Source organism: Canis lupus, chromosome 16 (genome assembly GCF_048164855.1).
Source record: "Canis lupus baileyi chromosome 16, mCanLup2.hap1, whole genome shotgun sequence".
Taxonomy (NCBI): domain Eukaryota; kingdom Metazoa; phylum Chordata; class Mammalia; order Carnivora; family Canidae; genus Canis; species Canis lupus.
In genome coordinates this window covers 50035103-50057004 of record NC_132853.1, presented here as the reverse complement: position 1 = coordinate 50057004, position 21902 = coordinate 50035103, and the positions used below count along the sequence as shown (strand labels likewise).

The 21902-nt window shown below is 40.1% G+C and overlaps 1 protein-coding gene across 8 annotated transcripts in view; it reads left to right on the top strand.

Moving 5' to 3' along the window:
* Window positions 1–21902, top strand: part of EFCAB3 (EF-hand calcium binding domain 3) — a 60550-nt gene that overhangs the window by 32403 nt on the left and 6245 nt on the right. For all 8 annotated transcript variants that reach the window (XM_072781349.1, XM_072781348.1, XM_072781347.1 and 5 more), the window contains 6 exons: window positions 1253–1329; window positions 8054–8197; window positions 9905–9976; window positions 11063–11183; window positions 17272–17465; window positions 17821–18005. In XM_072781349.1, the coding sequence (XP_072637450.1) occupies window positions 1253–1329; window positions 8054–8197; window positions 9905–9976; window positions 11063–11183; window positions 17272–17465; window positions 17821–18005 (793 nt within the window). The remainder of the gene's footprint in view (window positions 1–1252; window positions 1330–8053; window positions 8198–9904; window positions 9977–11062; window positions 11184–17271; window positions 17466–17820; window positions 18006–21902) is intronic.

Sequence of the window (21902 nt, the reverse complement as noted above, 5' to 3'; positions counted from 1 at the left end):
TTTTAAATTTACCCATGCTTAGTATTTCTTCCCCTTTTACTTTTTTAACTGCTTCCTGTAGAAATAAAAACCAAGAGATTCCATATTAAAACTTTAAGCTTAGAAAAAAAATTTAAAAATAAAACTTTTAGCTTAGGATCAAAGCTAAACGTATTTTAAGTAAAATTAATTTATAAAATCATGATTATTTAAATCTACTTTTAAATAACTGTATTATAAGCAAACCCAGTTTTAGGTAATATATTTTTATGTTCCTAAATTAATAACCTCCTGCAGATCTATACAAACTATCTGCAAATATTAATATGTTTTCTCTCTTTCCAGATTTTATTTTTCTGAGAAAATGAAAAGTCACCCAAGGTTCCAAACTTTCTAGAAGCACTCTCTGCATCAGATGATAGATAGAAAGTTAGAAAGGAAAAAAAAAAAAAAAAGAAAGTTAGAAAGGTAGATAGATAGATAGATAGATAGATAGTTGATACACATAGAGATAATGTATAGCTATACTACCTCTATTTTATATGCTGGTAAAAATACAATTTGGCAGTTAAAGTCATAAAATAACTACAGTTACAAAGCTTTCAGTATAAAGATATTCACCATAAGATTATTTATACCATTTAAAAATTTAAAACATGGGGATCCCTGGGTGGCTCAGCGGTTTGGCGCCTGCCTTTGGCCCAGGGCGCGATCCTGGGGTCCCGGGATGGAGTCCCGCATTGGGCTCCCAGCATGGAGCCTGCTTCTCCCTCCTCCTGTGTCTCTCTCTCTCTCTCTATGTCTATCATAAATAAATAAATAAATAAATAAATAAATAAATAAATCTTAAAAAATAAATAAAATAAAAATTTAAAGCAACTTATATTTCTAGCAATAGGAATAGTGTAGGGCTTATATCCTTGAGCTTTGGAGTCAGATAAACCTGAATTTGAATCCCAGGACTTTCACCTATTATCTGCGCAATTTGGAACAAGTTATTTAATCCCTCTGAGCCTCAGTTTCCACTTTTGTAAAATGAAGAAAATCAGATTTTTTAAGGGTATAAGGGCAACGCAGGGATAGGGCAAATATGGACCTCAGCAGCCAGCATTTTTTCACTGCCCGTCCTGTAACTATTGGCGAGTGACAGTAACAGGTCCCTTAGGAGGTACACTGTGATGCTTACAGTCATTCCAGTCAACAAAAACTGATAAATGGAACTAATATTTGCTGGTTTCATATATGTATTAAATCTTTTCATGTCTTTTGTCAGGTATAAAGATTTACCAGAATCTCTCCCCTGCCAATTACAACACAAAGAAAAGAGGCTGAATACTTCACAAATTCAAGGTAATGAAAATCAGCCCTCAAATGAAAGCATAAACAATGACCCCTTGATAAATCTGATCATTTTCTTCTCTAAGAGAGATCTGTGATTTCAAGAGTTTTCTGTAGTACTCTGCTATTTGAGAGCAAAAGTTCTAATTCAGTGCCTAATTTGTGGGAAGGAAGGGGGATTACTTTTAAACAAACATCTTCCTTGGATTTGGACAGTCCTAGACAAATATTTTTATTCAATTAAGAACTTGTGGGTGTACAAAAGAAAAAAATGCAAAGTCAAATGGAAATCAAGTAATGGGGCAGTATAAATAGCTATACTGGCTATAGTTTATTAATCCAAACAGCAAATATTTATTTAAAGCCCATATTATACTAAGCATAGGAAACATAACAAGTAAAAAATCAGACATGGTCACTGTCACTGCCCTGATAGGAATTCTTTCAGGGAACCCAGACCATTAAACCATGAATTTTAGACTGAAACATTTAAATCACAATATGACACAAGTTATGAGGAAGTATAAAGTATTTGGGGAACATGAAAGATAGTCTCCTGACTTAGTATTGGTCAGATAAGAGAGGAGTCCTAGAGAAAGCTGGATAATGAGTAGGAAGCAAATAGTGCAAGGGAAGTATTCTGGACAGAAAGAGTGGAATCTGCAAAGGCCCAAAGGAAAGGGAAGGCATGACTCCTTAGAAAAAAGAAAAGAAAGAAAATAAATAAATAAAGTTAATCATGGCTGTTTTTGGTTCTGAGAAGGCTAATGCTTTACTCCTCCAAACTTGGAACCAATTGAAAACAAAACAGAAATCAAAGAATCACGTTTACTGCTGGGAAAGCTGGCTTAAAAACAAGAGATTGTCAAAATCAGAATTGCATTTTTCATTGTAAAACTGAGCTAAATGCCTTAATAATAACTATTTATAGCCTTCTAAAAGTTTAAGGTTTCTATCGTGCATTAATATACATTGGTGCTTGTATTAAGGGTTCCCAGGATCTATTTTTTAAGATTTTATTTATTTTATTTGAGAGAGAGAGAGAGCATAAAAGCAGGGGAAGGGACAGAGGGAGAGAATTTCAAGCAGACTCCACAGTCCATGCTAAGGCAGGGCTCAATCCCATGACCTGAACCAAAGAGATCTTAACCTGAGATCATGACCTGAACCAACCAAGAGTTGGACACACAACCAACTGATTCCCCAGGCGTCCCCCAAGGATCTATTTTAATCAGGTATTTTCAGACATACAGACACAGATATGACTGTTAAAGAGAAAGAAGTGTTTTATACTCATAGATCCCTAGAAGTAAGAGACACAGCACACCATGAAGGGCTGCACAGGGGCAGCACCAGAGTCACTCAGGAGGCAAGGAGTAGGTAAGAATGGGCAAGAGCCTTCCTTACATGTGGTTTCTGCAGGAAGGAACAGGTTCTAAACATCATCTATATGCTGACAATTCTCAAATGTGTATGTCCAACCAGAGCCTCTCTCCCCAGCTCCAGGCTCATTTCTGACTGCCTCCTCAACACTTCCAATTGTATGTCTAGTAGACATCTCAAAATCAACATGTCTAAAACTGAACTCCTGATGTGTTCCTCATACTCTCTTTTCTATTGTAGCTAAATATATATAACATAAAAATTATAATTTTAACCATTTTCAAGTGTATATGTACAGGTCAACACATTAAATATATTTGTATGTTCTATAGCAATCACCACATCCACCTCCAGACATTTTCATCTTCCCAAACTGAACCTTCACACCCACTAAGCAATAACTCCCTATTCTTCCTTCACCTCAGCCTTTTACTCTTAAAATATGCTCTACCCATAGCCTTCCCCATCTCCTTTGACTGTTCTGGAAAAAGTTTTGGAGACATCCTTGACACTTCTGTCTCAGCCTACTGATCAGTCCACCAGGAAACCTCATGGGCTCTCCCTTTATTATTTTTTTTAAATTATTGGAAGCTTCTTTTTTTTAAGATTTTATTTATTCATGAGAGACATACACAGAGAGAGAGGCAGAGACACAGGCAGAAGCAGGTTCCATGCAGGAAGCCCGACGTGGGACCCAATCCCACCCCGTCTCCAGGATCATGCCCTGGGCTGAATGCGGCGCTAAACTGCTGAGCCCCCCAGGCTGCCCTGGCTCTCCCTTTAAAATATATCTAGAAGCAGCCAATTTGTACCACCTCTGCTACAACCCTGATCTGAGATACATTGTTGTTCACCCACAACAGCCCCCTGATGCTCCATACTTCTACCCAAACGTAATGACACCTAGAGTGATTGCTAAAACATAAGTCAGGGAGCGGTAAGGGGAGGACTGACCTGAGGGACTTTGAAAATGGTGTTTTGACTACAAACTCTAACACAAAACACAAAGGAACTATACATAAACAACGTACTCTAGCCAGTACAGTTGTTTCTCATAGGGGTATAGCTTAAAAATTCTACAATTGTTATACTTATATACTAGGATGGAATAACTCAGGAAATGGACGGTGGGCGGTGGGAGCCAGGATTCTCATTGTTGGAGTGGGAAGGTGTGAAGTTACAGAGAAACTGGGTGAGAAGGCTAAAGTGAACCAGCAGTACTGGGTTAGATTTGAGACATCAGTGTGAACACCTGTGAACTCATGTTTAGCTTCATAGGAATACACACAAGTAAATCAAGAAATAAATATGTGTATCAGCATTCATACACATATTTCCTAGCTCTGTCTGTTGAAAGGACTTAAGCACTAACACCCCCACAGCAACAAGCATACCCACCACCCAGAAATTTAAATGCCCTTTTCCTATAAAAGAAGCAGAGTTGCTTGGATAAATGGTTGATTCTAGTGCCTGGGTAGGGAATATACAAGACAAACCTGCAACATCTTACAATGACAAAGTAAGGAAGTTCTCAAAAAACAAAAGGATGGGATCCCTGGGTGGCTCAGCGGTTTAGTGCCTGCCTTTGGCCCCGGGCGTGATCCTGGAGTCCTGGGATCGGTTCCCATCGGGTTCCCTGCATGGAGCCTGCTTCTCCCTCTCTGCCTGTGTCTCTGCCTCTCTCTCTCTCTCTCTCTCTCTCTCTCTCTCTCTCTGTCTCTCATGAATAAATAAAATCTTAAAAAAAAAAAAAAAGGACACAGGAGCTTTTCAAAGGGATGCAGAGGCCAACCTCAAAGGGGGTTCACAGTGGTTAAGGCTGGAGCAATTTGGGCAACAAAAATAAAATAGTATTGGATTATAACTAAAAGTATAAAATAAATACCTGCAAGTCACTCCTGACAGAATGGAGACTGAATTTTTTAATGGAAAAGAGATAATCTCTCTTACAAAAGAATTCCAGGGGATCCCTGAGTGGCTCAGCGGTTCAGCACCTGCCTTTGGCCCAGGGTGTGATCCTGGAGTCCCAGGATCGAGTCCCACGTCGGGCTTCTGGCATGGAGCCTGCTTCTCCCTCTGCCTGTGTCTCTGCCTCTCTCTCTCTCTCTCTCTCTCTCATGAATAAATAAATAAATAAAATCTTAAAAAAATAAACAAAAGAATTCCAAATAATGAATGTAGATATTACCTCCTCCAGGAGGTAGAACTTAGATCTCCTGTCCCCAGCTCTCGGTCCCTTGAGTCTGGACTTCCTTTAGTGACTTACTCCAAAGAGTAAAATATGAAAAGGAGGGAAGTAATTTTATAGTGGAAGACCCCAACAGACACTCCCTCAGCCAAGGAATCAAGATAAATATCAGTGATAAGTCATATTGATAATACATAACCTTAATATACTGATGAGAATAGCACTTCACTTTGGTCTTCTTTCTAAAAATCCCTCATCTCAAGCAAACCATGAGAAAAACATTAGAAAACCCCAAACTGAGGGACTTCCACAAAATACCTGAACAATATTCCTCAAAACTGTTAAGGTCTTCCAAAACAAGGAAAGCCTGAGAAGCTGTTACAGAAAAGAGGCTAAAAAGATAAAACAACTAAATGTAATATCCTGGAAAAGAAAAATGGCCTTAGGGAAAAACTAAAGAAATCTGATTAATATCTAAAGTTTAGTTAATAGGGGCAGCCCTGGTGGCTCAGCGGTTTAGTGCCTGCCTTTGGCCCAGAGCCTGATCCTGGAGACCTGGGATCGAGTCCCATGTCGGGCTCCCTGCATGGAGCCTGCTTCTCCCTCTGCCTCTCTCTTTCTCTCTCTCTGTCTCTCATGAATAAATAAATAAAATATTAAAAAAAAAAAGTTTAGTTAATAGCACTAAACCACTGTTGGCTTCTTAGATGTGACAAATTGAATCAGAGTACTCTAAGATGCTAACATTAGGGGAAACTGGGTGAGGGATCTACAGGAATTCTCTGGGCTATCTTTGCAATTATATCTAAAACCAATCCAAAAATAAAATTTGCAACTATATCTAAAACCAATCTAAAATAAAATAAAAAATAAATAAAATTGTAAAAACGTTACTGTGCATGCACACACACGCACACACACAAACACACACACACATCTTTCTGACCTCTCCAACTCCTCTCCTGTTGCTCACTCTGCTCCAGCCACACTAGCCTTTTGCTGTCCCTGGAACATATCAGGCCCATTCCCCTTTGTGCCTTTGCTCTTGCTCTTCCCTCTGTCTGGTCCTCTCTTCTCCCAGATATCCACTCCCTCACCCCCATCAAGTCTTTGCTCAGATCTCACCTATTTAATACAAGCAACTTACCCCTCAACCCCTGGAACCGCCAAGCCCCTCGACCTGCATTATTTTTTCTTTTTTCCAGAGCACTTAACATCTTCTAACCTTCTTTTTAAAAAGATTTTATTTTTTCATGAGAGACACACAGAGAGAGAGAGAGAGAGAGAGAGGCAGAGACATAGGCAAAGGAAGAAGCAGGCTCCATGCAGGGAGCCCGATGTGGGACTCAATCCCAGGACTCCAGGATCACACCCTGAGCCAAAGGCAGATGCTCAACCACTGAGCCACCCAGGCGTCACCATCTTCTAACCTTCTAACGTGCTATCCAACTTACCTATTCATTTCATTTATAGAAGGGCAGAGATCTCTGTCTGTTTAGGGCACTAATGTACCCTAAGCACCTGAAGCAGCACCTGGCACATTAGGGCACTAATGTACCCTAAGCACCTGAAGCAGCACCTGGCACATGCCTACTGACATGCTAGAAATACTGGGAGAAATTAGAAACAAGTTAGAGATGACTCCAGCCCTAGAGAAGCCTTCCTTCAACCAAGGGAGAAAAATGTTACCTACTCACACAATTTTAAGGCAGGTATCATTATATCTCCACAAGATGAATCACTCTCATACATACAGATGCTAACACTTGAATGTGATATGAAATAAGTTTTATTCTGGTGCCATTTGAGATATACTTTATTCTGGGTTAATTTCTTCATTCACTAATTTTAGAAAATACATGTCTAACTTTGGTTCCATTTAATGCCCTGAGTATGTCTTTGAAAAAAACTTTTGAATCTATTCAACACATTCACATACATATAATTTGGGTCCATTTTGGTGCCTCCATTTTCTGTTGCTGCCACAACAAATTGCTACAAACTTAGCAACTTAAAACAACACAAATTCATTATCTCACAGTTCTGTGGGCCAGAAGTCCAGCTCGGCTAGTTCCCCTTTTCTGGGTCTTGCAAGGTCAGAATGAAGGAGCTGGCCAGCCTGATTTCTTATCAAGAGGCTCTGAAGAAAAATCTGCTTTCAAGCTTATTCAGGTTCTTGGCGGAACCTAGTTCCTTGTAATTCTAGGGCTGAAGTGCCACTTCCTTACTGGCTATCAGCCAAGAGACTCTCTCACTCCTTAAGGCTCTGGCTCTCTGTGTGTCACATCACTGTGCCCCTTCCATCTTCAAGCCAGCAACAGAGTCCAGTCCTTCTCACATCTCTCTTGCTTCTAGCTGCCTAAGGGACCCTGTGATTAGATTGGGCCCACTCAGTAATCCAGGATGATTTATCTTAATTATATCTGCAAAGTCCCTTTTGTCCTATAAGTAATACATTCACAGGTTCCAAGAATTAAGGTGTGGACAGCTTTCAAAGGCCATTTTAGCAATATATTTGGTTTTCCACCAAGTAGTTTATTCTAGTTCAAATCTCTTGGAAGGATGCTGTCCTTTATATGAGATATCTATTAAGGGGTGCCTGGGTGGCTCAGTTGTTTAAGTGTCTGCCTTTGGCTGAGGTCATGATCCTCAGAGTCCTGGGATAGAGCCCTATATGGGGCTCCCTGCTCATGGGGGAGCCTGTTCTCCCTCTCCCTCTGGCCCCCTGCTAACGCACACACATGCACACTCTCTCTCTTTCAAATAAATAAATAAAATCTTTTTTTAAAAATGTCTGTTGGGATCCCTGGGTGGTGCAGCGGTTTAGCGCCTGCCTTTGGCCCAGGGCGTGATCCTGGAGACCCGGGATCGAATCCCACATCAGGCTCCCGGTGCATGGAGCCTGCTTCTCTCTCTGCCTGTGTCTCTGCCTCTCTGCCTCTCTGCCTCTCTCTCTCTCTCTCTCTCTCTGTGTGTGTGACTATCATAAATAAATAAAAATTTAAAAAATAAAAAATAAATAAAAATAAAAATGTCTGTTAAGTACGCATTTTTCTCTCAATACTTTTCCAGAACATGATCTCCAGTCAACCATATAGTCTGTCCTAGTTACCAGAATATGTACTTATTCTTGAATAACTGCCTAACTTAATTACATTTCCTCAGCCTTCCAAGATGCCTACAACTTCTTTAACAAGGATAAAACTGGCTGTATTGATTTACATGGAATGATGTGCACTTTAGCTAAGTTGGGAATGAATCTAACCAAGCGTGATGTCTATAATGAATTAAGGTGTGCTGATATTGATCGTGAGTATTTGACTTATGATTATTTTTCTCATAAAAGGTTTTTATAAACATATTTTTTCTTTCATAAGAAATCTCATTTATTATCAAAGGTACATATATGTGTTTCCCTTTGAGGGTATCAGTAAGGTATATGTACAAGTCACAAAATCAAAGTAATGCAGAAAAAATCAAAGTAATGCTACAAAATGGACTATTCTTTGAAAAACCCTGTGTGGAAACTAAAAGTGACTGTCACATTCATATTAAATTCAGATTACCTGTCATGACGTACATTTCCAAGGGTGCGTTGAAATAACAGATATAAAGGCATTGAGAATTTCAAAACTGACATGTTACCAAGAAACTCTAAGCCCCTTGTTTCCATTTGAATCATATAGTACAAATTTTCCTTCGATCCTTAGATGCCACCTAAATTATATTTTTATTTTTTTAAAGATTTTATTTATTTACTCATGAGACACAGAGAGAGAGAGAGAGAGAGGCAGAGGGAGAAGCAGGCCCCATGCAGGGAACCCGACATGGGACTTGATCCTGGGACTCCAGGATCACACCCTGGGCTGAAGGCAGGCACCAAACTGCTGAGCCACCCAGGGATCCCTTGTTTATATTTTTAAAGCTTTGAGATACTTCCTTTGAATATACTGACTAAAAAAAAAAAAAAAAAAAAAAAAAAATGAATATACTGACTAGTGATTACAGCCCAAGCTGATATGTTGTATGGAATATATATTCAGTGCATTATCTCCTTTCACCTCTCCCCACCAAACTACCAGTGCCTCATTAAAGTAGCATAAGTTCCACCTATGAATCAATGTCACCAGTTAATTAAGGTGTCACTTGTTTCTACTAACTCTGCCCAATTTTCCTGTTCTTGCATCAAAACACACACACATGCCTCTAATAGCACTAGCCTATACATTAGAGGAGAGTGGGTACAATTTTGGGGTGTTATAATAATAGAAACATCAGGGGATCCCTGGGTGGCTCAGCGGTTTAGTGCCTGCCTTCGGCCCAGGGTGTGATCCTGAAGTCCCAGGATCGAGTCCTGCATCAGGCTCCCTGCATGGAGCCTGCTTCTCCCTGTGCCTATATCTCTGCCTCTCTCTGTGTGTGTCTCTCATGAATAAATAAATAAAATCTTTAAAAAAAAAAAAAAAAGAAATAATCAGAGGTGGGTATGGTGTGGGAAAGCTGGAATGGATTCCTTGAAAAAATGGCAAGTCTCTAGGAAAGGAGTGAGTAGATAGGACTGCAGGGGCTGAAACCCCCTAGTTTGACGTTTATACTCCCACCATTGCTTCTGGTGGCTGTGGGTCATTCAAATTCTGGTGCTAAAACCACTTCAAGACCAATTCTCCCCTGAGCAAGTCTCCAGCTTTTTTTTTTTTTTTAAGATTTTATTTATTCATTCATTCATGAGAGACACAGAGAGAGAGGCAGAGATATAAGCAGAGGGAGAGGCAGGCTCCCTGCAGGGAGCCCTATACGGAACTCCATCCCAGGACCCCAGGATCACTCCCTGAGCCAAAGGCAGACAGACGCTCAACCACTGAGCCACCCAGGCATCCTGCAAGTCTCCAGCTTTAACATGCTGTCTGATTTTAACTATTGAATAGTCCAAGGTGTTTTTATTTTTTCTTTAATATATAATTTGATTACTGAAATGCATCTTATGTCCTTGTTCTGAGCCTTAGATTTCTGTTGCAGGAGATGGGAAGGTGAATTTCTCAGACTTTATAAAGGTGCTAACAGATAAGAACCTCTTCCTTAAAGCTGTGGGTAAGTAGAGATATTACTGAACAGATGGTGGTTGGGTGGCTGCAATTCACTGCATAGTAACCATTATTCATTTAGGCCTCAGATCAGGAGACAAGTGAGGAAGGCATATTCTGGGATGAGATTTACTGTCTTACTGCTTCTCCAAAACAATATTTGCTAAGCAAATTGATACAAGTTTAGAATTCTAACTTAAATGTGTCAAGTCCTTCTGCAGGAGACACTGCTTTTTGCCCTCCAATGCAAACACTTAGAATAGTGTAGAAAAATTCAGTCACCTTTTATAATATTCTTTACCAAATGCATGTGCCACTTTGGGAGGTACTCTCTTTACAAATGATTTTTTTTTTTTTTTTTAGAAAAAGAAAAATGCTCTCTCTCATGCAAATTTGGGGTATAGACCATTCACTATTCCAAAAATATCCTCCTTATCCTGATGAAGTCCGCCCTCAGTACAAGGACTGGAGAGTCAGCTGGAGGTTAAAGAGCATATTCTCACACAAGGTCATAAATGAGGTGGAGGTGTCCTTAACATACTGTTATTAGTCCTCTGAGGATTTGTTTATGAGTTTAACAGTCTGCATGGGAAAACTAACTACAATTTGTGTCATGTTTTCTAGGATAAATATATTCCAAATTCCAAATACTGTATATGGTTTTGAAAATACATTCATTCATAGGCAGTGAACTGTCCTTAAAAGAGGCAGAAGCTACTGCTTCAAGTACTACTGTAATAATGAGGGTTTGCCTGCAAGCCTGAGATATGTTTATCAGCAATTCCTTTACCCAGAAGAACAAGACAATAGTCCTTAATGCATAAGTCGTGTTTATGTTAAATGTATTAACTTATAAGTCAATATTTATTTAGAAGTCATGGAACTAAAGTATTTTTTAATGATTAATCAGTCTATTCAGTAATCAAAATGACCTTTCTACCAAATGAAATGGATTTTGAATGTTTTTCTATAATTTTCTAGTACCTGGATTAGTATTAATATTGTAAATAAAATAAAAAGACTGTAAAAGGCTTATTACTTCTTTGGATAGATATTTTTTCAGAAGGCATTTTGAATTTTTTCCCCTTCATAGTTCCAGAAAAGGAGAAATGTTTAGATTTAGCTGGCAACCCAGGGATCCTGTTGTTTGAAATACTATCAAAGCTTGTAGAGACTTCAGCTTTACCAAGAAAGGCTATAATGGAAATAGTAAGGTAAGTGGCAAAGAAGGATAAAATCAGCCTTCATAGAAGCACTTATGAAGATATTTACAAAGCAGTCACATCTGATTAACATCCTAGTCCACAGGGTATGCTCCAAAACAAAGGAGAAGGGGTCTGTGGCAATGCTCACATGCCACATGAGACCTATTCCTTCATCCCCACTCTACTAACTCCGAAATCACAAGATGGACCTCAGACCATCTCAGGGCCTACTGAAGGCATAAGATGGCCAAAAAAGTTCAGACTCTCCTACCCTAGGCTATAGAATCCAAGAAGAGTAAGACTTTTCCAGGGATGACTTTGGGTGGCCTTGGAAATCTAGTTTGGAAGATGTTCCCATTCATGCTGGAACTACCAGGGGCTCCCAAGAGATCTTTTGACTCTGGATTAATGTAGAGCGATTCCAGACCTCCCAAAGTAGCCTTTGGATTGTAGCTGAGCCAGAACTGGACTTGCAAATAGAGGATGAGGAAACATTCTCACACCCAAATGTGCTTTATTCCAGTAAATACCACTAAAGATAAATTTCCTCAATCTATTTTCATCATTGTATTATAGATATTTAATATTGCTGTTATCAGTCCTTTTAGCTCATACTCTTTCAAAGCATCCTGCTTTCCCTCTTAGACTTAAAAATACAGAATGTTTTCAGAATCTTCAATGGGTAATCTCTCTATGCTATCCTATATCTGTCAGATATAGAATCAAAGGGTACATAAAATTCTACTCTTTATTCCGATTCAAAGGCATTTATTAAATGCCTGCTATTGGTACACAAATTTGGCACATTGCTTAACTTCTCAGCCTTGGTTTCCTCACCTATAAAATGGAAACAACAATAATAATACCTACCTTACAATAATAAAACTAAAAATACCTACTTTATAGGACAGTTGTGGGGATATGTGATAATGCAGGTGAAGTGGTTCAATAAATATTCCTAGAGCTCAATAAATATTATTATTTTGTGGAGGTAGCTAGAATAGTCATAGAACATATATATTATTTATTTTAATCCTCACCTCCTTAATGGATACTATTATCCTCATTTTAAAATGAAAAACCTGAAGTACAGGTAGTTAAGTAACTTGCCCAAGGAGCAATGGTGCCTGGATTTTAGCACAGTCTAATTCTAGAACCCATGCTCTTATCCATTCCCCTAGACTGCCTTTCACACCCAGTAGTGCTCAGGAAATCTTAGCTAGTGTTTTTATTATGACAAAGATTTTGGCTGTTACTTATCATAAACCTGGTTTCTAAGGAAATCAAGTGTTTAATACATAGCATTTGCATGTAAGGAACTTAAAATATAAATTGAGAGAAAAGCCATAAGTATGTAGATAACTAAATATGCAGATGTGAAGTGACACAAAATATAACACATAATTAATTGTCAAATGAGTGGCAAAGAATCATTCATTCCTGAGAAAGCTGATCTTGAGTTGGTTAATCCTAGATTTTTATAGGTATGCCCATAGTTGATTATAGCATTTATTGAGCATAGCATGCTGAGTGTGCACTTTACATGCATTAGCTTTTTTGTGGATTACTGTCTCCTCCCCACCTCCATGACTTGCCCACTCCACCATCTATTCTCAGCACGCCCTCTGCCTACCTGATGTCTTGACACATACAGCAACAAATGGTCCTTTTTTCTTTTTTTTTTTTTTTACAAATGATCCTTTTAAAACATTATCAGATCATGTTGCTTCTCTGCTCAAAACCTTCAAAACTCTCCATTCCCCTCAGAGTACAAGCCTCACACTCTACATGACTTACTGGCCCTCTAGATTATCTGCACTCACCTCTGAACTCTTTGACTTCATCTCCTGTTACTCTGTTCAACCCATGCTGGCCTCCTTGCTGTCTCAAATAGACCAGACATGCTCCCACCTCCAGGCTTTTGCACTTGCTGATCCCCCTATCTGGAATGCTCTTTGCCCAGATATCCACATGAGTCACTATCTCCCCACCTCCAGGTCTTTGTTCAAATACTGTCATATAGTAGGGACTTCTCTGTCCCCCCATCTAAAATTCAGCCCTCCTACCACTCCCTGTCTCCCTTTCTCTTTTTTTCACACTATCACCTTCTAGTATAGTATATAATTTACTTATTTATTTTGTTATGTATTTTCTCATGCTGCTCTCCATGAGAACAGGGATTATTTTTGTCTGTTTTATTCACTGTTATATCCTTAGTGTCTAGAAAAAATTATTTACACTCAATAGCCCTCTGTTGAATGACCTCATTTAATCACTACTTCAACCATGTGAGGTAGGCTCCAACACCCATTTGACAGGCAAGGAGAACATGGCGTAGAGAAGATCAGGCTGTATACCTAGCCCAGATCCCTCTCTAGGGTTCCATCTGCTTACTGGGCAGTCCCATAGGTACCTCAAACTCAAAATGTCAAAACCTAATTCATCTCCCTCACCCAACCCCACTTCTACTAGTTCTTCCACTTGGCTTTCAAATGTCAGTGAGTGACTCCACTGTCTCACTGTGTTTATCCAATTGCCAAAGACCCAGCATCCTCCTCAGCTGCTGCTGCTGCTCTGTCAATCCCCACATCCAACCAATCATGAAATCCTATTTGACCTCCTAAACCTACCTCTTAACTGTGCACTTCTCTCTATCCCCATGGTGGGGAGGGGGTGAGGAAAAAAGCAAAGGACTGAGGACAGAACCATGAGCAATTCCCATACTTATGGAATGGAAAGAAAAAGAGAAGTCAGCAAACGAAATATGAGTCAAAACATTAGTCATCATGAAGGGAACCATGACAGTGTGAAGTCAAAGAAGCCAGAGCCACAGAGAAATCCAAACCAGGATAGACTTTCCCCCAGTATTAAATGCTAAAGTGAGGCCAGATGAAGTCAGAACTAAATGGGTAGAGTTAGATCTGACAGTTAAGATGGTAGTTAAGAAATCATAAGGGAGGGGCACCTGGGTGGCTCAATTAGCTAAGTGTCTCCCTTCAGCTCAGGTCATGACCCCAGGGTCCTGGGATGGAGCCTCAGGTTGGGCTCCCTACTCATTGGGGAATCTGCTTATCCCTCTCCCTTTGCCCCTCCCCCTGCTTGCTCTCTCTCTCTCTCTCTCTCTCTCAGTAAAATCTTCAAGAAAATAAACTTTAAAAAAAAAAAAGAATTTTAGAGGGCATAAACCCACAAAAAAAGGGAAAACACTGGACAAGAGATATCAACATAATTTGGGAAACTGAAAGGAAATGGATGACTGTTTACCCGCTGGTAAACTCAGAACAAGTTGACACCTGAACACCTGCTGTGGAGAAGGTCAAGAAGCCAGTTCTCATCATAGAACACCTGACAGGCTCAGGAACTGAGGCACCAACAACCTCTGAAAGTAGGGAGCAGGAGAATCCTGAAACAGAAAGACTGGTTAAAAGTAACATGAGAAGCAGGTTGACCCTTAGATTCTTTTCCCTAACCCCACACAACCAAGGGACTGCCCTGACAATTACCTTTCTGAAGAAGATATACCAGAAGTATTGTTTGGACTCGGGGATATCAGACATAACTAAGTATGAAGGTATCAGAGTGGAAACCCAGAATTATGTGAAAGTCCACTTATTGAATGATGAGGCCCCCCGCCCCACCAGTCACCTTCCCCTTCCCTAGGTCCCAATGTGCTGACAGCTAGATTCATACCACTCAATTAAAATATCAGACAATCCCTCACCAGGGTAACTGACTAGCCAAGAGAGCAAAACCCATGGATAATCACAATTAAAAGGCCTCTTAAGGGCATCTGGGTGGCTCAGTCTGTTAAGCCTCTGCCTTCTGCTCAGGTCATGATCTTGGGAGTCTCAGGATCAAGCTTCTGCATCAGGCTCCCCGCTCAGTGGAGAGTCTGCTTCTCCCTCTGCCCCTTACCCCGCTCAAGCTCTCTTGGTCTCACTCAGTCTCTCTCAAATAAATAAAATCTTTTTTTAAATCTCTTTAATTGGGCTCCACCCAATTAGCTGACAGTGAAGTTCCCACTCAATACAACCCACCATACCAAAAAGCTTCTAATTGGTCTTAAAGAATGTTTACTCTCACTTTTAAATATGAATAGGCATCCAGGAACCAAAAGGGATTTCAGGAAAATCTGTGTTATTAAAGAAAGATTGCAAAAGGAAATAAGGGAAGAAGAAGGGAAGGAAGCCACTAGTTATAAATACAACATGGTATGTAACCGGTGAGCAAAGATTAGTGTGTCAGGGAAGGGGAGAATATAGACTGCAGCAGTGTTCTCAAATTCTAGCACACATCAGATCATCTGGAGTGATTGTTTCAACATTGCTGGATCCTAGGGTTTCTGATTCAATAGATTTATGTGAGGATCAAGAATTTGTATTTTGAGGGGTCAGTTTCTTATTTTGGCTCGGTTAAGCTGCTGCCTTTGGCTCAGGTCATGATTCCAGGGTCCTGGGATGGAGCTCCATGTCGGGCTCCTATTTAGCAGGAAGTCTGCTTCTCCTCCCTCTGCCACTCGCTCGCCGTGCTTGTCCTCTCTGTCTAATAAATAAATAAAATGTTAAAAAAAAAAATTTGCACTTCTGGCAAGTCTCCAGTGCTGCCGATGCTGCTGGCCTGCAAACCACACTCAGACCTGTAGAGTATACAGAGGATACTTGGAGGGAAAGAAAAGGTGAACCTTGAAGGACCTGGTAGGAATTAAATTACACTAAGTGTTAATATGTTTTCAGAGAAGAGTGAAAGCACTGGGGATGGTTGGTTTCAAGGACAGGGAAGGAATTATCTGATTATAAGCCAACCCTAGGAATTCCTGGGTGGCTCAGTAGATTAGACATCCAACTCTTGATTTTGGCTCAGATCATGATCTCAGAGTCATGGGATGGAGGCTTGTGTTGGGCTCTGCTCTCAGCAGAGAGTCTGCTTGAATTCTCCCTCTCCCACTGTTCCTCCCCCACTCGTGCTTCCTCTCACTTTCTTTCTCTCTCAAATAATCTTTTTTTAAAAAATAAATAAATAATCCAGGCTTCAATCAGAATGCTATTGGCACATCTACCAAACCACTGCTGCAGTTCCAAAGTTTAGAATGAGTTCTTTCCCTCTTTCTGAGAAGAGAAGAGAAAAAAAAGTTGCCTGTCATCATCTCAGATCCCATTGTTATAAAAGAAAAACCTGTCTACATAATGATGAGAAACCAAGGTGTTATATTTTGTCCTCTGGGACATTAAGAAGTGATGCTCCTCTGCCCAGCATGCTGAGAAGTGTGAGGTCTTCCACATTCATACTGAAGCCCCACTACACCAAGTCAGTAAGAAACAAGTCCTTCCCTCTCAGCAGCCAGGTCTCTACCACAGCTGCAAAGGAAATCCACCATTCTAGCTACAAGAAGGAATCTGATCTACCATTAATATTTAAGGCATGCATGTCTGTACATCAGATGTTACCTTTGGGGATGTTTGTGCTATGAATGAGAGTCCTTTAGCATACATAGCCTGATGTAATTTTAGAATTTATAACATAAATGAATACCAATAGATCTACTAGATCTGTTTATACACATGTTCATACACATACACACACACAACTGCAAAGAAATGTAATCAGTAGTGATTTACCAAATAGTAAAATTACAGGTGATATTTTCTTTTTTATACTTTTATTTTTCAAACTCTATGCAATAAGGATTTCTTTTAACTAAAAGTTACATTTTAAACTCAACATAAAGTAATATAATCATAGGTATGTTTAATATTTGCATTCAAGCTGGTACCACTTAAGGTTTTGTCAATGATCACAATCAATAGATATTTTTCTAGACAGGACTGAGGAGTTTGGGGCAGAGGAAGGAAACTAAAGCCCAGAGACTAGAAATATAAACTAGCCAAATAGCCTGTGCAAAGTATTAATAGATATTCTATAAATGTCACAGAAATAAGCATTTAATAATATTGAACAAATATGCAAATTAACTTTAAAATAAATGTATTCATCATGCAACTTGCAACTGGACTTTTTTTTTTCTTTTTGTCTAACAGACACTTTTTCAGTAGGACTATACAGCACTTTTTATTCTTTTATGGATTAATTTTTTTTTTAGCTATTTCCAAAGAAAATTCCAGGAAACCACATCAGGAATGTCGTGGAGCCCCTACACTACGGGTTATGGAAAAAGGAGATTTAAACTAGATATATGCACACCTCCAAGTTCAAGCACAGCTGCCTTTGCAAATGCTGCCCGGATTGCAATAATGAGAGAAAAGGATTTACTTAAATTTCTTGAAGAGCTCAAGAGTAAGAACCATTTGTCCTCTCCCATTGTTGTAAAGGACTTATTTGTACATTACTAGTCAGAAATAAATAGTAGAGGCCAAGTACTATAAAAGCAGAACCACAGTCTATTCTGAGTGACAGATATCATTTGAAAACAAATCTACATCCTCACCTGAGTCCTCCTGATACAAGTGAAGCCTAGAGTCTGGATGAAGCCTAGATTCTGTGGATGGGGAGGGAGGTCAAAAGAGTGAAAACAGGGGTCATGGCCACTGAGAAGACTAGACACAGAGCAAAACAGGCACTGCATGCATGTCTTTTATGTAAATTTATTCCTACACTGTTCATAATACCATTTTTGTTTTTATCTTTTAAGGGTGCAATCCTCCTTCAGGTAGCCCATATTCAAAAATACCCGTCTTTCCATTGTTTCCTAATGTGGACGGGGTGGTGATGGGAAAGCCATTCAAAGACATACAGAAATTAGAAATGCTAAGGAAAAGAGAGCCGCTGAACTTCTTTGAGAACTATTTTTTCCATAAAAGGGATTGGAAAACACAGGTAAGATTTTGGTTATGTCACATTAGTTAATTTAAATACTTAGGTTTTCAAGTCCTAATTTAACAGAAGAACATCTTTTATGAGATTTTTGGTTTTCATTTATTTTTTTTTTAATTTTTTGTATTGGAGTTCAATTTGCCAACATATAGCATAACACCTGGTGCTCCTCCCTCCAAGTGCCCCCCTCATTGCCCGTCACCCAGTCACCCCAACCCATTTTTAATGACATTTTCAGTCATTATATTTCAAGATTTCTATTTATTCATGAGAGACACATAGAGAGAGGCAGAGACATAGGCAAAGACACAGGCAGATGAAGAAGCAGGCTCTCTGCAAGGAGCCTGATGTGGGACTCAATCCCAGGACCCCAGATCACAACCTGAGCTGAAGGCAGACACTCAACCACTGAGCCACCAAGGTGCCCCTTAGTCATTATATTTCAAACCAGATTCCATAGCTGTGCTCCTAAATTTAAGCCCAGGTACAAATATTTCATTTAATTTCAACAAATAGTTAAACTTAATGAAAACTACCTTACACTTGGGGATAGAGGTGAGGAGTATAAGAATAACAATAAAAAGCTCCTTAAATCCTACCTATGCCTGCTCTCCCTTCAACTTAGTGGCCAGAAGCTGCATTTGGGGCTCCCTCAACTGGCTCTAGATCATGGTTGGGCCAGACACCATGGGATGAGAGAACCAGATCCTCAACTGAGTGGAATGATGCTGTGACAGAGGCGCCAGCCTGCCCTTGGACTAGAACTCTACTTATAGTCCAGCTACATCTTCTGGCCTCCTTCAAGCTCTGAGTTTTAAGCTGTCAGGCCACCATGCCTTGGTTTCTAGAAATTCTCTGAGGAAGCTCTGGGCTTACTCCTGGTTTATGACAGGCCTCCCAGCCTGCAAAACAACATCAAGATTTGACTGGAGACCAGCCCACCGTGTGAGGCATCTCCGGGTTCCAGAAGTCCACGTGGTGTTCACATTACAATAGAACCTCTTAGAAGAATAATTAATTAATTAATTAATTAAAAAGAACCTCTTAGAAGGCCTTCCAGGCATAGGGTTTAAGAGTCTCCAAGGCTGGAATGAGGGTGTAATGGGGAGTTGCTAATCAGCAGGCATACAATCTCAGTTATGCAAGATGAATAATTCTAGAGATATGCTGTACAACACTGTGCCTGTAATTAACAAAATGTACACCAAAAAATGTGTTAAGAGCATAGATTTCATGTTAAGTATTCTTACCACAGTAAAATAAAAAATTTTTAAAGATTCTAGAAGAAAACAACAGGTGTTGGCAAGGATATAGAGAAAAGGGAAAGCTCATACACACACCCACACCCACACCCCCCCCCACACACATATATGCATAATGGAATATTGCTCAGTCATAAAAAAGAATGAAATCTTGCCATTTGGGGGCAGCCCGGGTAGCTCAGCGGTTTGGTGCTGCCTTCAGTCCAGGTTGAGATCCTGGAGACCCAGGATCGAGTCCCATGTCAGGCTTCCTGCATGAAGCCTGCCTCTCCCTCTGCCTGTGTCTCTATGTCTCTTATGAATAAATAAATAAAATCTTTTAAAAAAAATCTTGCCATTATGCAACAATGTGGATGGAGCTAGAATGTATTATGCTAAGGAAAAGAAGTCAGTCAGAGAAAGACAAATACCATATGATTTCACTTATATGTGGAATTTAAGAAACAAAGGGAAAAAAATAAGAGAGAAGAAACAGACTCTTAACTCTAAAGAACAAACAGATGGTAACCAGAAGGGGATGGGTAGGAGGATACGTTAAATAGGTGATGGGGATTAAGGAGGGCACTTGTGATGAGCACCAGGTGTTGCATGCAAGTGTTAAATCACTATATTGAACACATGAAACTGATATTACTGTATGTTAACTAACCAAAATTTGAATAAAAACTTTTTAAAAAATAAAGACTCTTGGAACGCCTGGGTGGTGCAGCAGTTGGGCAGCTACCTTCAGCTCAGGTCGTGATCCCAGGATCTGGGATCAAGTTCCATGTCGGGCTCTCTGTGGCAAGCCTGCTTCTCCTTCTGCCTGTGTCTCTGCCCCCGCCCCCTCTGTGTGTGTGTGTGTGTGTGTGTGTGTGTGTGTGTGTGTGTGTGTCTCATGAATAAATAAATAAATCTTTTTAAAAAAATAAAAAATACTATAGAGGAGTATCACAGTAGCAGACTTGATCTTTATCTCTGCAGATGAACTCATCATATCCACAGGCAGATATTACGGACAAGTTGGACATTAGGGAAACTTTATTCCCCTTTAAATTTATTTCCCGGGATCCCTGGGTGGCGCAGCGGTTTAGCACCTGCCTTTGGCCCAGGGCGCGATCCTGGAGACCCAGGATCGAATCCCACGTCGGGCTCCTGGTGCATGGAGCCTGCTTCTCCCTCTGCCTATGTCTCTGCCTCTCTCTCTCTCTCTCTCTCTCTCTGTGACTATCATAAATTTTAAAAAATGATATAAATTTATTTCCCAACACTAAGCTCTCCACCTGTGATCCTTATCTGTTTACTGTCAATCTCTTCAGAATATAAGGGTCATTTAGGCAAGTACTTTCTTTCTTTCACAATCCCTATCACCTAGAACAGAACCTGGCCCATAGGAGACTAAATATCTTTTGGATGAAAGGAAAATATAATACAAAACCTTTATTCATTGAAAGCAAGATTGTCTCTAATCATATCAGCAGAGAAAGTGTCAATAGCTTCCTAAATGGTCCCCTTTTTTTATTTTTATTTTTTATTATTATTTTTTTATGATAGTCACAGAGAGAGAGAGAGAGAGAGAGAGAGGCAGAAACAGGCTCCATGCCCCAGGAGCCCGATGTGGGACTCGATCCCGGGTCTCCAGGATCGCGCCCTGGGCCAAAGGCAGGCGCCAAACCGCTGCACCACCCAGGGATCCCCTAAATGGTCCCCTTTTATCTTTGTTCTCTGCAGTCTATTCTCAACACTGCAACCAAAGTGGCTCCACTAAAATCAACTCAAAACTTTCCAAAGGCTTTTCATATCATTCAGAGTAAAAGCCAAAATCTTTACTATAACTCACAGAATCCTACACAATCTAAGCCTGAGACTTCCAATAATGGTAGCCACAGTGGTTATTTAAATTTAAAGAATTGGGCAGCCCTGGTGGCTCAGCGGTTTGGTGCTGCCTTCAGCCCAGGACCTGATCCTGGGGACCTGGGATCGAGTCCCATGTGGGCTCACTGCATGGAGCCTACTTCTCCCTCTGCCTGTGTGTGTCTCTGCCTCTCTCTCTCAGAAATAAATAAAATATTTTTAAAATGTTTTAAAAAAATAAATTTAAAGAATCACCTGGGTGGCCCAGGAGGTTAAGCGTCTCCTGATTTTGGCTCAGGTCATGATCTGAGAGTCCTGGGATGGAGCCCTGCAACTGGCTGTCCGCTCAGCAAGAGGTCTGCTTGCTCTCCATCTGCCCTCCCCACCCTACACTCTCTCTTTTTCTCTCTCTCTCTCTCTCTCTCTCTCTCAGTAAATAAATCTTTTTTAAAAAAAGAGAAAGAGGGGCAGCCCTGGTGGCGCAGCAGTTTAGCGCCGCCTGCAGCCCAGGGTGTGATCCTGGAGACCTGGGATCGAGTCCCATGTCGGGCTTCCTGCATGGAGCCTGCTTCTTCCTCTGCCTCTCTCTCTCTGAATGAATAAATAAATAAATCTTTTAAAAAAATAATAAAAAAGGAGAAAGAAAAAAGAATTACTGGTTTGGGGAGTACTAATCAACAAGAACTAAAATACCATACACCACAGTGACAAGGGAGATGAGGAGGGTTGTATTCAGAATTAAAGTTTTCCAAGTTCATTTTATTGTTTGAGTAGAGACTTAGGATATTGGCCAAATCTATATTTC